Raw genomic sequence first — 15,230 nt, forward strand, 5'->3', positions numbered from 1 at the left:
CAAGTAGGCCTTTTCCATTCTCTAGTTGGAAGTGTATTACCACGACATTTCTATTATTTTAACATGCATATGAAAAATTCCAGGCGGAATATGAAAGCTATGTTCCTGCTGCCACTCACTCATATTCCATATATCTCTCATGGCTATACGCCCATACTTACAAATGCCAAATTATAGGCGGCAGAGTCGTTGGTTTCATAGAAGCAATGAAGAGCAGCAAAACCAATGCTCTCAAAACAATTTATATGCATTTTGGTTGGAGATATTCTTGTGCTTATCATCTTGATACTGTCTTCTAGTTTTTACTTCATAGGAGAGCCATGATTTCTGGGAATAATTTTTACACACGCAATGCGATCTCTTCGTAGGAGTACGAGAAATTATTAGAACCTTATCATGATATCATCACACCCACTCGACAAAAGAGGACAACCACAACGTTAATGCTCATGCATTAATTATTAGAACCTTAACGGACTCAAGCTGGTACAACCATAACGAATACTGTGCCATCTAGATTATAAGGGGGCCATTAGAATTACCTTATTATTAATCGTTCAAAAATTCGTGACATATATTGTGGGCGGTATTAGACAAGAGTAAGGCCGGAGGGCACAACCCTGCTGCTAAAAAAAATTCGCTACATTTTGCGAGTCAAGGAAAGAGGAGGGTTGGTTTGATTTATGAGGTTGGTGCAACATGGCAGGAAGCAATTTTTTCGATAACAAGGTTGATACTCATAATACCTTCTTTAAACACCGAATGTCTCAAACGTTTAGTATTTTATTGTTCGTGTAGTAATTTTAAGAGGTAAAAATCTTGTTGGAAAGTAGATTTATGCCTTTATATTTGATATCTTCTTTTTAGAATTTTCATTTATATGTATGGATGAAAGTCCATAAAAACTGTTCATCTGACTTGGTAAATTGATCCATCATCGTGTTGCGCAGAGAAAAGGTCAGTCATCATCAATATTATAGTTTCTATTATCAACAATATATATATATATATATATATATATATATATATATATATATATATATATATTAATTATAGTTTCCATGGAATTTCTCCACTATTTTTTTCTTTTATTTTTTATTTCTTCTCGGTCCAATGGCTAAAGCACGAATTTTCTGAACTTGCCCGTGCTCTAGCAAGACAAAATGGGTCGCACTAAATGTGGACGCATGGCCCACGGTTTCATTGGGTCAATTGAGTGGTTGGTGGATGACGCACATGCTTAATTTGCTTCCACCAACAATAATATTGCGTTAGAGAAGAATGGATAGATTTATAGCCGAGAAACTACGTATATTTATGTGCTTCGTTAACAGAGTAATTAATCGTACATTTAGTATAATATGTCATTTATGAACAAATATTCCAACAGCATAAAACTGTCTTTTTAAACTGAGAAACCAAGCGAGTCAAGATGACATTCTTAGTTCTTACTGTCTTTCTCTGAAAAGATCAGATATGGGCTATTGCAAATGACCTATTGAATAATTTCTATGGTAAGGCTGTAAAAAGTGTAGTTGGGAATCCGACATTGCTACTGTAATTGACTCTCGCATCTACACAGGGAATATCTCATGCATCATAGCCGGGCTTGTTAGTCTCAGTGTACTAGAATTAAAAAAAAAGGAGGAACGAAGACATAAAGATCATTGAAAGACAGCAAAACATGGAGAAAAAAAATCTAAGATCACAAAATTAGACTAGACTACTGTTGCACCTCCCAACATATTTTTGATAGGGAAGCAATTAAACAGGGGAGAATTCGGAAACATATATTAAGCATTCCTCAATCCCCATCATCAATATCCTTACACAACCTCGCAAATGGATTTTCCAGAGCAGGAGAAGATACCTTTCATCCACAAACTCAAGGACAGCAATCACATCATGTGTGTGTGTGTGTGTGTGAGAGAGAGAGAGAGAGAGAGAGAGAGAGAGCAGAGATAAGGTGAGTGCCATAAAAAGAAAGAACCTGAGGGAGGGAGAAAGGGGGAAAGAGAAAGATAATTCAAAGGGAGTAACAAAGATAAGTCCAAATGGATGAGTACTTCCTTGCAGAGACTTCTGATAATGGATCCTAGAAAGCCAAGCCAATTTCTGTAGACACCTCAGGAGAGTAAATGTTGCTGCTGCTATAATGGATCCTAGAAAGCCAAGCCAATTTCTGTAGACACCTCAGGAGAGTAAATGTTGCTGCTGCTAAGGAAACACCAAGGACCCAAAGCCTAGTAGTTTTCTCACGGTCTTGACCCCAACAAAGAAAGAAAGGCAAAGAGCATCCCATTTATTTTTCTTCTCCTCTTCCGCATTGCTTCTAAAAAGAACACTGTACAGTAAATTCAGCCACAGTATGGCTGAGAGTCTCGTAAACAAACCCACAGTTATATGGAAATTAAGCAAATGGGAGATAGAGAAGACGAAAAGAGGAGATTTTTGGGGTCTTAGTGGTCCCACAAGAGAGCTTCGAGGCCGGTCGGAAGGGCCCCCTCCGGCGGTCCCCCCGCCGCCCACGTGTGGTCGGAGAAGAGCTCGTACTCGTCGGCGCCCTCCATCCACGGCGGAGAGTACGCCCACAGGTCCGGCAAATCGTGGAGCACGAACTCGCCGCCACCCGACTCGGCGGAGTCGAAGAACCCCTCCCCGAGTCGCGGCAGCTCCACGATCTCCCCCAGCTCGTCGGAGGGCTCGTCGGGCCGGGCGGCGGTGGCGGCGGAGGGGAGGTCCATGGCGGCGGCGCGGGCGGCGGCGGCCTGGACGTCGCGCGGGGAGAGGGTGGCGGGGCGGGGGAGGAAGGCGGCGAGGTCGGGGAAGTTGAGGACTGCAGCGGCGCCCTTCACGCTGAGGGCCGCCACGTCGTGGGCCCGCGCGGCCATCTCCGGCGTCGGGAAGGTCCCAAGCCAGATGCGCGACTTCTTGCGGGGCTCCCGGATCTCCGACACCCACTTCCCCCACGCCCGCATCCGCACGCCGCGGTACACCGGGTGCTTGGTCCCGTCCCTCGCCCGCTTCCCCCCGCCGCCGCCCGTTAACCCGTTCTTCTTCGGAGACGGCGACGGCGAGGAATTGGACGACGATGAGCATGTCATTGAGTTCCCCCTGGTCTCGGTTTCGGAGGAGGCCATTTAATTTACCTGTTTGACTCCGAACCGGCTTCAGATTTCCGGGACTGGCTTCATTAAAATGGCTATCTTCTGGGAATTCGTGCTCAAACAGCGGCGGCGGAGACGCTATTGGGGTCCATAAGGAAATGGGCACATGGAGGAGGGTCGAGTAAAGGCGAATGACATTCTGCAAGCGCTAAAATAGCTGAGATAGGTTGCTATGTGGGAGCTTTTGATTGGAAGAACAAGATAACTTTCTTTTGTTCCTCGTGTATAGAGAGAGAGAGAGAGAGAGAGAGAGAGAGAGAGAGAGAGAGAGAGGAAGTGATTCAATGGGAGGAGGATGGGAGTGGGGAGGATGGGAGGGGGATTTAGTAGTAGTAGGAAGTGGACGGTGGTGCACCTTCTTAACAGAGCTGGGCAGGGGATCGGTAAACAAATGAGACACGTACCAGCCATTTTCCCCATGGGGGATTAGCTGATGGGGTCCGCGCCGGGCTCGGTCTCTTTGCTGGATGCCACCCCTTTGATGCAACGACACGTACCAGCTCTCCTCTTGTGCCTTGTCCACCCGTCTTTAATGCTTCCTTTCGGCATTTTCACCAACGTTCTTCCATTCCTACCCGGGCTTCATTCACTCTCCCCCCCCCCCGCCAACTTCAATTAACTGTACTTCTGCATCCATTTTGGAGCAGGAAACAACAGCTTAGCTTTCTACCTAGCGGTGATATCTCTTCGTTAATATTTGGCGGGATGAAATCAATGTAACTCCTTTCCTTTTTCGAGAACAGCTATAGGTCGCTGCCATTAATCCTATCAAAAAAGAGAGACATGCAAGAATTATTAGTTTCTGAAACTGGGGGAAACAAAGTTATGCATGATGATGCAGGTGTCACCAACCATTTTAAACCAGCGGCCAGCAATTACTTGAGAACACACTTAATGAGATTTGAATGGAAAACTTATTTGGAGGAGGGTGCAGCAGCTGGAACTCTTCGCATGGGCTTCTTCTGTGACTGTTCTCTTTCTTTGTTGCAGATGGTCCCAATAATGGGTAAATCCATGTCCTCGTGCCCGTGGTTGGTTTTACTTCGGCTCAAACGCTCGATGAGGTTAGGTGGTAAAGCCGTCCTTCTCCATCAACTTCGTAGTGCAGATACGATGGAACAGCAAGCTCCTTCTTAAAGGTTTGAAGCTAGTCCGATCCAAGGCTGACAGTGCCGTGGTCGATAAGGACTTCATCGCTGTTCGTCTTTTTCATCCACCCAGTGATCGCCTGAGATGATAGTATAGTCTCAGATGATGATGTTCTCAAAAAACTCTTCGAAGACATTGAACCAACTCATCAAGTTGGTACATCTTGTCAAGCAAACAAATGCCCCTCTCTCGAAGCATTTAGGGGCCTCACTTTGATCCCACAAGGGTACTCATAAGGCCACAGATCAGTCGTCCAGGGCACCATCATCACTGTCCTTCACAATGTTACAAGATTCAAATCAGAGGTCACTCGTCCCCATCACTCCACCCCATTGATTGCAGCAGTTCAATTACACTAGCCCGCTTTATTAGCCTACTGCTCTCGTTAGCTTAAGAGTCGTCTGCAGTCGTGTCGTGGCCTGTATGTTATGTTGACTGTGCCTTCGTCAAATAGTGTCGTACCATCACAACACGTGTGCTGTCGGTATTGGTAGATAGAATCATAGCTCGGTAAGGTAATTGGCAGTTAAAGTAGATGGTAGCTAAATTGAGACCCCAATACCAATCCCTTCTGCCTTCGGAGCTTGAAACTTGGTCATTTCCGCACGAGGGGCACGAAGTCTCGGAGACATCGCAGACTGCCAGAGCTGAGGATGGCATGGAAGGGTATCAGAAATGCTTTGAGTTGTGCGCTCAGCAGCATCCATAATTGTCGTCCTCCATGTCACGTGGTGGAAGGGAGCTTCCATGAGATGAGGAATGCACGGAATGTTCTGGCTTGGGATCATTTAAAAGGTGGCGGTGCAATCACATGGGGGTGCAGTTCGAGTGAATTGTGGGATGATTAGATTTTTTTTTTTGGTACACCCACACACAACTGGTGTAGATGCAACCCATAAAGCCAGAATGAGAATGAGATGATTAGTTGTGGTTGTGATCGGTGCAACAATATTATGTTAATTGTTTGGAAGATCGAAATAGAAGATCTTGTCTACCAATGATAGTGTGCTAATTGGATCATGTGGCTGTGGTTTTTTAAGGATCACTTACGGTGTAATATATAAATGAGGAATAAATAGTGTATTGCATGTGATTATTACAAGGTACTTGAAGCTCTTGGAGATTGAACCGGAGACATGAATTTGAAGCTCGTCTTCTTTGAGATTGCAGGGATTTAGGAATTAGGACTGGGGGAGCTTAGGAGGGTTAATTTCTCTCATGATTAAGCCCATTGCCAGCCAAATTAATATTTGGGCCATTAGCCTCCAGTCTAATTGGCTTTCAGGGCTTATAGATTTCTTTGTGCAATTAGTATTAGGTTATGATTGATGCTATGTCTATGTTTTAGAGATGGGAATAGAAGATCTTGTCTTAGAAGAACTAGGGTAGATTGAGATAAAAAAATGTGGATTTGGATACACAACACTTGAATCTCGTATATAATCGAGACATTTGTTTATATACGGTTACTATAGGATGCCTAATTGAAGGTGCAAACAAGCGTTCTCATAAGATTTCTTGGTGGTTGTACCCAAAACCCAAAATAGATTATTGTGCTAGGGAAGGTGGAAACGCTTTAGGGTTACTATGAGAAGGCTGCTCTAGCTGTATGGTCCATTAGGAGGTAGAGTGTCTAATTGAACTGTTGGGCATTTGGACCGAGTCTTAGCTATATGCTTTCATGTAGTTCATCTACAAACTAATACCCAATTTTCTACAAAGTGTTTCATGTCAAGAAAGGTTGCGCATAGACTGCTCGCCGATAAAGGCAAGAAAGCTTCAAGATGGATTGGATTGGATTGGATTGCTGCATGAACATGAGGAACAAGCCTCAGTTTTCTACTGAGGAATTTGATTGGATCCTAGGCATCTCCACCAACACGCTGACCTCGGTTCATGGATAAACCCCAAGATGCATCTAGTATAAGGCAGGGAAGAGGGAGGAGGTGAAGAAATGACATCAATGGTTCCTTGCTCCTAGCACCCATGTATATTGGTATATGTAGAAATTATGAATGCACCCATATCGGCATGCCGATCTAGATGTGAAGGACCTACGAGCTCACCGATTCGTGGCTAAGGATGCAACATGAAAGTGTTCATATATGAAGCCAGTTTCACATCCTCTACCCCTTGGTAACTCCTAACTTTTTGTCAGACATTGCATGCATTGATTCATTTCAACGGAAGCTCACCGATTCATGGCTTCATGACACTGATGCTTTCCTTCTCTCTCACATGCTCTTAATTAGCCTCTTATGCAAGGCCAGCCCAATATGCCGAAGCTCACATGGGCATGGATTGGGCACGATCACTGATTGTCCTATAATGATGTTTATGTGCCCACACCTGAAACCCGTAGAAGTTGAGGTCCCATTATTTAGAATTTATAGTAGAACGGTTAGCACGTCAAGTCCAGTCCCTTATTGATTTCTAAGACGCTTGAGGCCAAACATAGCATTCGTTAGGCGAAAGCCCAAGCTGTTGACAGACAACAAAATAAATGAAACAGGTTTCATATGTAGTCAAGTCTAGATTGCACAGTGCATGGCTATTGTGAAAAAAAAGAAAGAAAGCAAGGCTGAGATATTCATCAGATTTTATAGCTCATTTAGAATATGTACCTTAGGTTAACCGTTATGTCACACAATTATATGTGAGGCCCAGCTACGTTGGGCCGGCCCAATGCCAAGTGAGGGCATGAAGGCCCTCTTTTCATTCAAAACAAGGTAGAGCCTTGGTAAACCATGGTGAAGGAGGAGGAAGAGTCCTCTTCCACTATGGACTCTATCAGAGGCTAGGATAAGCCTAGCTTCCACTTCTATTTAAGCCATCGACCCTCCCTAGTTCATCATCCTCGCAACTACCATCGTTTTCTTCTCCTTCCTTTTCTTGATTGCCAACGACATAAGCTCTCGTTCTCACCGAAAAATGCAGCAAATCCCTCGCGGGAAGCACGGGTAAGTACCTTAATCTTCTTCTCCTTTGTTTCCTCGTTCACTAGCCTTGTTGCTGGCCGCGTTTTCACCAAAAAAATCCGTGAAAGAAGGGGCTATGTTCATCCCCCATTTTCCGATCCAAAAAATCCCTATTGTTCTCCTTTTTCCGGTCTCCTTCGCTGCCAACACTTGTGGTCAGAGATGGGGGCTTGTCCCCTTTGATGTCTTGGGCCGTCACCAAAGTCCCATCGTCAGAGATCTTGAAGGAAGAAAGAGAGGGCCGAAACCCCTGTTTTTGGCCTTTTCTTTCTCTTAATTTTTTTTGTCATCGGCCACCCTGTCGCCGCCGCCAGTCGCCTCTATCGCCGGTTTTCCGACCGTCGACCGCCATGGCCACATGACTATGGCCCGCACCTCCTCCTTCCTCTTTCTTCTTCTTCTTCTTCTTCTTTCCTCTTCTTTTCTTCTTTTTTCTTCTTTATTTTTTTGTATTATTTCTCTCCCTATTTTGGGACAATCTAGCGTCGGCTTTCCTCTTCTTTTTTTCTACCTCCAGCCATCGTGGCCGTTGTCGTCGCCGTGATCTTCGCCAGAGGCTGGACATCGTGTCGCCGCCGCTACCATTGTCGATCGCCAGAGCTGCAACCATTCTGATCAATCACAAGCCTCCCTTGTTTTGAGAAAGGAGAGAGTTTCCTCTCCTTTTTTTCCTCTCTTCTTCCCTCTCTTATTTCTTTCTCTTCTCCATTTGTCTCTCTATTTATCTCTCTCTAGATGATATGGAGCTTGGGTCTTTACTTTGTGGACTCTAGATTGGCCCACATAGGAGATCCGGGACTGGCTTAGTTGTGACTATTCAACATTTGACTTTTACCTGGCCTTCGCTAGCTTCCTGGTTGTTGTTGGATTCCACTAGATTTGGACATCCTTGATCGCTATAAGTTACCTATATTTTGATTTGATCTTTGACCGGATAGAATGAACTTGACTGGACCAATTGGATTGTTGGGCCTAACCACTTGATCAACCCTATCCTTTTTCATTCTTAGCGAGCATGAAGCTCTGTTTCTCTTTATTTCGATCTTAGTTGACTCCACTGTGGAGGCTCTGAACTGCCTCGGTACCCGGATGCTAGATCGGCACATTATCTTGACGTTGTCAGATCTCTATGAAATTCGGTCATCATTGATCTTCGTTGAGTCACTTAAACCATGTCTCATCTTGATCAGTTTCGTTCACCTCGTTTAGACCGACTCATGCAGTCTGGTACCGTTGCTTGATTGACATTGCCTTTCATTTATTCTAATTTGGGCATGAGGTCATTTCTCCAAATGTATCCTAATTTTTAGCTTTGTTTGGCTTCTAAGATAATGATAAAATTAATAGTATTTTAATGATATTAAAATAGGTAAACTTGATCCGTCTAACTGAAGTGGGATTTTGAAGTGATGAGAGATAAACAACTAATGTTTCAAAGTATGTTTTCTAAATTTTTTAAGAAATAATAATTAGTTTATTAAATTTGATTATGATATATAGTTTGTACATTGTTAAATGGGACAAGCATGTTATTATTTTGATAGTAATTAGTTTAAATTATGTTATGTATTATGTTGTAAAATTTGAAAAATATGATTGGGCAATTTATGAAATCTGTTATATATATATATATATATATATATATATATATATATATATATATATATATATAATCTCCATCTGTTATATATATATATATATATATATATATATATATATATATATATGTATATATGTATGTATTCTTAATAGGACTAGGATCTAATCCCACTGATGGAGATTATTCGTTGGCCCTGTCGATTTGTAATATATGAGAAACTAGTTTCGACACCGTACCACCAATGATTAGAATAATAGTATTTGGACACTATACCACCGGTGGTTAATAATAGTGATGTTTGGCACTTTGTGCGACCCATGCCACTGAGTTATGTGGCTATAGCCTGTTATTGGATTTCTGATATTTCTTTATGAAAACAATAGTATACTTCGAAAAGAAATACCTATATTACTTGAGATTTGATTTACTCTTCGTCAATATTTTGCTCTGTAACTTATTATTTGGCATGCTTAGACCCCACTTTGGAGTATTATATTGCTTACTGGGCTAGTGTAACTCATTATTATGTTTTTTCTATTTTTTTAAAATCCAGATGCATGATTGCTCAGGACTTGGAGAGTGTGCTAGATCTTTTGAAGATACTTTTAGTTATTAGAGTTTTAGTCAAACTAGTTAGAGTATTTTATTTAATTTATGTTAATAGTTAGCAAATGTTGACTTATGTCACTTGGAAACTATTGTAAAAATTATTTGAATAAGTTCTTGATTAAATAAATTTTTAAGAATTATTATTATTTTGATATGATCTGTAGTCTTATATGCTTGTATGGTCCGCCATATAGGTATGTAACGTCTGTTACGCTCTGGATTCGGGGTGTGACATTATATGTACAAGCCTAGGCAAAGCCCATAACTATATGGACAAGCCTATATACTAATAGAGGCCATGTTATGTAACATAATTATTGCTGTGTTTCAAGCCTCAGTATTGTATAGAATTTGTTGGCATATGAATGAACAGATTAGTGGCACCTTACTGTAGACTGCATTTGGTTTTCAAAGGGATGCATGGTTTCTAAATAAATTGGATGACTGGTCATGGGGCTTCTCCATTTTTCCAGTTTTCCCCATGCATATTGCATAGCAAATTTGAGGTAAGATGTCAAAACTAAATTCTTTAATGCTTTTGATAGGGATCATTTTACTGAGACCAAATATTTTATTTAATTAACTGAAATAAAAGAAAAGGAAAGAGTCTCTCCTTAGTATGTCCTCTAGATTTGGTGGTATATGCTTGAAATTATAAATAAAATATTTCTCCATATGGCCTCTTCCTTAGATTGCTAGTCTATTTGCAGCTTTGTTAGCTTCTCGAGAGACAAAATTGTAAGATGAAATATGTAAATCTGCCGATCATTGCGTAATAAATCATCTACTCTAACATGGGGATGGCTTGGCATATTGTGATCTTAACCAACCATGCATAGATTGTATTGTCTCCCATTCCATTAATCACATCAAACCTCTCTTGCTACATAGCATGAGGAGCTTTAGCATGATTAAACAGCATGCTACATCGTTAATTACTGAAAAATGTTCGCCAAGTTTGGTAAATGTGTGATATATGGTTATGTATTTATAACGTTTTCCAATAGATAATCAACCAATTGATTTGTTGGACATTGGAGCATGGATATTTGATGCTTAGAAAAGTGCTTTGGATCAGCAAGTTTCCAATTAGACTGGCAATCTCAAAAATTCAAATAAGAACACGATTATTCCACGGGGTTGGCGTTAAGCTTTAGTCTCTGAGCGATGAATGCCAATCAATTGAGCCAGTCCATATGCAAATTAAGTTCTTGCCATATATATGACAACCTACAGGTAATTTTTGATGGCTAATAAAGTTGGGAACCCGCCCATGCCGCTGATATTTCAAAAATTTTTCAGATGGCAGCGGAATCGGCATGCACGGGTTCAACGTTCATCGCATGAACGTTGTTTCGAGACCTTTCGTAATTAGGTAAGAATTAAAACTTTTAAAACTATTAGGAAGATCAAATCTTCACCTTGCGCAGGTAGATGATCACCGCAAATCTGAATTCGTGGTTTTGGAAGAGGGTTCGCTTGAAACCGTTCAAACGTCCGGCCTCTACGGGTATCCACACGAAGCAGGATCCGATCCAAGCTTTCTATCTCACCGGGGTGCTAGCTCCCTTGCAGAGATAGCTTTGATGGCTGATGTCCTCCCTCTCAATCAACTCTTGATTGTGCTTAGAAGGAGGAAGAAGAAGGATGAAGAAGAGGAAGAAGATGATCCCCTACGCAGCCTTCTCTTGTTCCTTGTGTTGGATGAAGGAAGGGAAGGGAAGGAGGCCGCCAACACTTGGAGAGCTTTTCCCTTGCTTGCGGCTGAGAACACTAAGGAAAGGAGAGGGCCACGGCTTGGAGGAAGAGAGGTTTCAATCTTGAGGGGGGCCGGCCCTAGTCCTCCTTTTAAAGTGAGTGGAGCTCCTAACAATTAGGAGCTCCATGATAACTTACCAAAGAAGGGGCGCCGGCCCTAGCTCTTCATGTCGCCCTAGCCAAGTGGAGAGGGGCTGATGTCCCTCTTACTTGGTTAACCTAATCCTCTTTCAAAGAGGATTAGGTGCCTCTCTCATGGTTTAATCCTAATCTAATTAGGATTCGCCAAATTGGGTTCAATCTATGCTAGTCCTAATCCAATTAGGACTTGAATGAACCATGACTCAATTGAACTCTTCAATCCTAATCCAATTAGGAGTCATGTTGATTCATTAGATTAATAATTAATTAGGACTTAAGGAATCCTAATCCAATTAGGATTTGTTTTAATTTTAGTCCTAATCCAATTAGGACTCTATTTGAATCCGAAGTCCTAATCTAATTAGGATTTCTAGGAATCCTACTCCAAGTAGGAATCCTATTTTAATTCAAAATTTCTAATCTCATTAGGATTGTAGGAATCCTATTCCAAGTAGGAATCCCAGTCCTACTCCAACTAGGATTCCCAGTCCTAATCCAATTAGGATTCTAGGAATCCTACCCGAAGTAGGACTCTTGTTTCAAGTCCAATTAATTAATTCTCTTGGTTCCTTCTTCAACTTCTTTATCAATCAAATTGATTACTTGTGATTCTTAATCACGATTTCAACCATCGGATCGGTCAATACTTCTAGTGTGTGTGACCCCATAGGTTCTACTCTGACTGGTAGTGAGATATATTATGATCTCTATCACAATATCATTGAAAACTCCTTTCAATGGGTTGGAACGATTCCAACTCAACTCATTAGGGTTTATCGATCATCAAGATAATCCCTATGAGTCCCACCATCCACCAGTGACACCTAGCAGCATGTAGTGGCTACCCAGTAGAATAGAAAGATGAACCTCTAGGTGCAGTTAACATGTGATACAGTCCTACTATCGTGGATCCCTACAGGACGGAGGTCATGGACAACTCGTCAAACCCCATCGTCTGTCATATGTCAAGATTTGTTCGACTTGAGTTCGATAGTGGAAAACTCTTTTTCACTTTATATTACTGTCCTGGCCAAGGTCTTAAAACTCAGTCTAACAAATCACATAGGATCACTCCTTTTCTATCAAGGTCGATAGATTCCTTATAGGTGCATACCCTACTCCTACAGTGAACCTACTGCAGCCAATCTACACTGCATGGACCCATATGGCTAGAGACCATGTATGTGTGCAATCAAACTACAATAACCTCACTGTGAGTAGCCGAAGCACCGCAGGTCAAAGGACCAGTCACACTACTGCAACATCAAGCAAGTCACTGACGAGTGGATAGACATCCAAGTGACTTCTTGTCTTGGTCACGCTCAGTACCCTTGTTCTCTAACAAGCACCTGCACTATCACTTCAGTGTCCCTACACTGTGGACTCAAGTCTCGAACATCCAGAAGGAAAGTGATCTGTGCACTGATCGGATCGATCACCGTCCTCGTGATGATCCATTGATCAGGAGCATTTAGAAATTAATCACCAATGATACATGGCTCAAATTCTCAACTCTTGAGAATATGTATCATCATCTTATTAATTCCTTGGACGATTCATAGACACATAAACAATATGAATGAAAAGATGCCTTTTATTTATTCAATAATAAATAGTCAAGTACAAAATTATGTCCCTAGAATTAATAATGTGTCAGCCAGATTGGCTTCTAGGGCATACATCTAACAATCTCCCACTTGCACTAAAGCCAATTGGTCATATATCTTAGGCCCATCTTCTCAAGGTGGGCTTCAGTCTTTTGCTGACTCAGCTGCTTAGTGAACGGGTCCGCCACGTTATCCGCGGAGTCTACTCTCTGCACCTCTACATCATAGTCGCGTATGAAATGGAAGCGCCGCTCTATGTGCTTGGACTTCTAATGAGACCATGGCTCCATAGCTAGTGCTATGGTGCCAATGTTATCGCAGTAAAGTGTTATGGCATCTGATGACATTACACCTAACTCTGCAATTAACTTTTAATCAGAAGGTTTCTACTGCACCCTTAGATACGGCTTAACATTCAGCTTCTAAGGTAGAATCTATAATGATCGGTTGTTTGGAACTCTTCCAATTTACTGAATCACAATTGCACATATTCTGATGTAGACTTTCTATCATCAATATGTGTGCATCCTTGTACCTTCAACTCTGATCTTCTCCCAAAGACCAAGAACATGTCCTTAGTTCTTCTCAAGTACTTAAGACTGTTCTTCACAGCTATCCAGTGCTTCTTGCCTGGATCCGACTGATATCTGCTTGTGACACTCACAGCAAGAGCTATATCAGGTCGTGTACACAGCATGGCATACATGAGGCTTTCTATTGCCGATGCATAGGGAATCTTGCTCATGCGTTGAATCTCTTCAGATGTGTTGGGGCACATCTTCTTGGAGAGATGAATTCCATGCCTTAGGGGTAAGAGACCCCTCCATGCTGAACCTCTTCAGCACCTCCTCTATGTACATCTTCTGTGAAAGGCCAAGCATCCTTTTAGATCTATCTCTATAGACCTTTATTCCCAAAATATAGGATGCTTCCCCAAGGTCTTTCATGGAGAATTCTTTTTGACAACCAGACCTTGACCGAGGTTAGCATGGGAATATCATTCCCAATCAGGAGAATGTCATCTACGTACAGTACGAGAAAAACGACAGCACTCCCACTAACCTTTTTGAAAACACACGGTTCCTCTTCGTTTTTGATGAAATCAAACGTTTTGATTGCGTCATCGAAACGAGTGTTCCAACTCCGAGATGCTTGCTTTAGTCCATAGATGGACCTTTGCAGCTTGCAGACCTTGTGATCTCCATCACTGGAAGTGAAACCCAAAGGTTGTTCCATATAGATATCTTTATCAAGATATCCATTCAGGAAAGCAGTTTTCACATCCATCTGCCAGATTTCATAATCATGAAATGCTGCAATGGCAAGCAATGTTCGGATGGATTTTAGCATGGCTACAGGTGAAAAGGTCTCCTGATAGTCAATGCCTTCGCGCTGACTATACCCTTTCGCCACAAGCCTTGCCTTATAGGTCTCTACCTCTCCATCCGAACCTATCTTCCTCTTGTAGATCCATTTGCATCCAATAGGTACAATACCTTCTGGTGGATCTACTAAGGTCCAGACTTGGTTGGAATGCATGGAGTCTAACTCTGACTTCATAGCTTCCAGCCATTTCTCGGAATCGATATCAGATATCGCCTCGTTGTAGGTTTTGGGATCCTGTATGTGATCTCTATCTCCCACTAGGAACATTTCCTCGGTATCCTCTTCTAGTATACCTAAGTATCTATTGGGAGGATGGGAGACCCTACTAGATCTACGAGGTGGTCGAGGGACATCGTGTACTGGCTCTGTATGAATGGGTTCAATAGGATCCATGACTCGTTGCTTTTCAGAGACTTTCTCTTCAAGCTCAATTTTCCTCCCACTGCCTCTATCAAGGATAAACTGATTTTCCAAGAAGATGGCATGACGGCTCACAAACACATTGTGATCCTCTGATACGTAAAAATTGTATCCTAATGACTCTTTAGGATATCCTATAAAACGAGCACTTATGGTCCTAGCCTTTAACTTGTCCGCCTGTAGTCTCTTGACATGGGCCGGACATCCCCAAATCTTGAGATGACCCAGACTTGGTTTCTTACCATGCCATATCTCATACGGTGTGGTAGGAACGGATTTAGAGGGAACTCTATTCAATAAATAAATCGCTGTGAGTAAGGCATCTCCCCAAAGGAACATAGGTAAATCAGTGAAGCTCATCATGGACCTGACCATGTCCAACAGGGTCCGATTCCTCCTCTCTGACACCCCGTTG

General features: G+C 42.2%; 1 protein-coding gene across 1 annotated transcript; it reads right to left on the reverse strand.

Annotated features, from left to right (window-relative positions):
- Positions 1 to 2,277: 2,277 nt before the first annotated feature.
- LOC103695579 (ethylene-responsive transcription factor TINY-like) lies at positions 2,278 to 3,496 on the reverse strand. Its single transcript, XM_008776948.4, has one exon. The coding sequence runs from the start codon at positions 3,138 to 3,140 to the stop codon at positions 2,460 to 2,462; it is 681 nt and encodes a 226-aa protein (XP_008775170.1). The 5' UTR covers positions 3,141 to 3,496; the 3' UTR covers positions 2,278 to 2,459.
- Between the last annotated feature and the right edge of the window lie 11,734 nt (positions 3,497 to 15,230).

The sequence above is a fragment of the Phoenix dactylifera genome, chromosome 4, assembly GCF_009389715.1.
Source record: "Phoenix dactylifera cultivar Barhee BC4 chromosome 4, palm_55x_up_171113_PBpolish2nd_filt_p, whole genome shotgun sequence".
NCBI lineage: Eukaryota > Viridiplantae > Streptophyta > Magnoliopsida > Arecales > Arecaceae > Phoenix > Phoenix dactylifera.

What these genes read in the sequence shown, in the direction of transcription:
- LOC103695579 (XM_008776948.4), bottom strand. Translation starts at nt 3,140, where the DNA reads ATGGCCTCCTCCGAAACCGAGACCAGGGGGAACTCAATGACATGCTCA.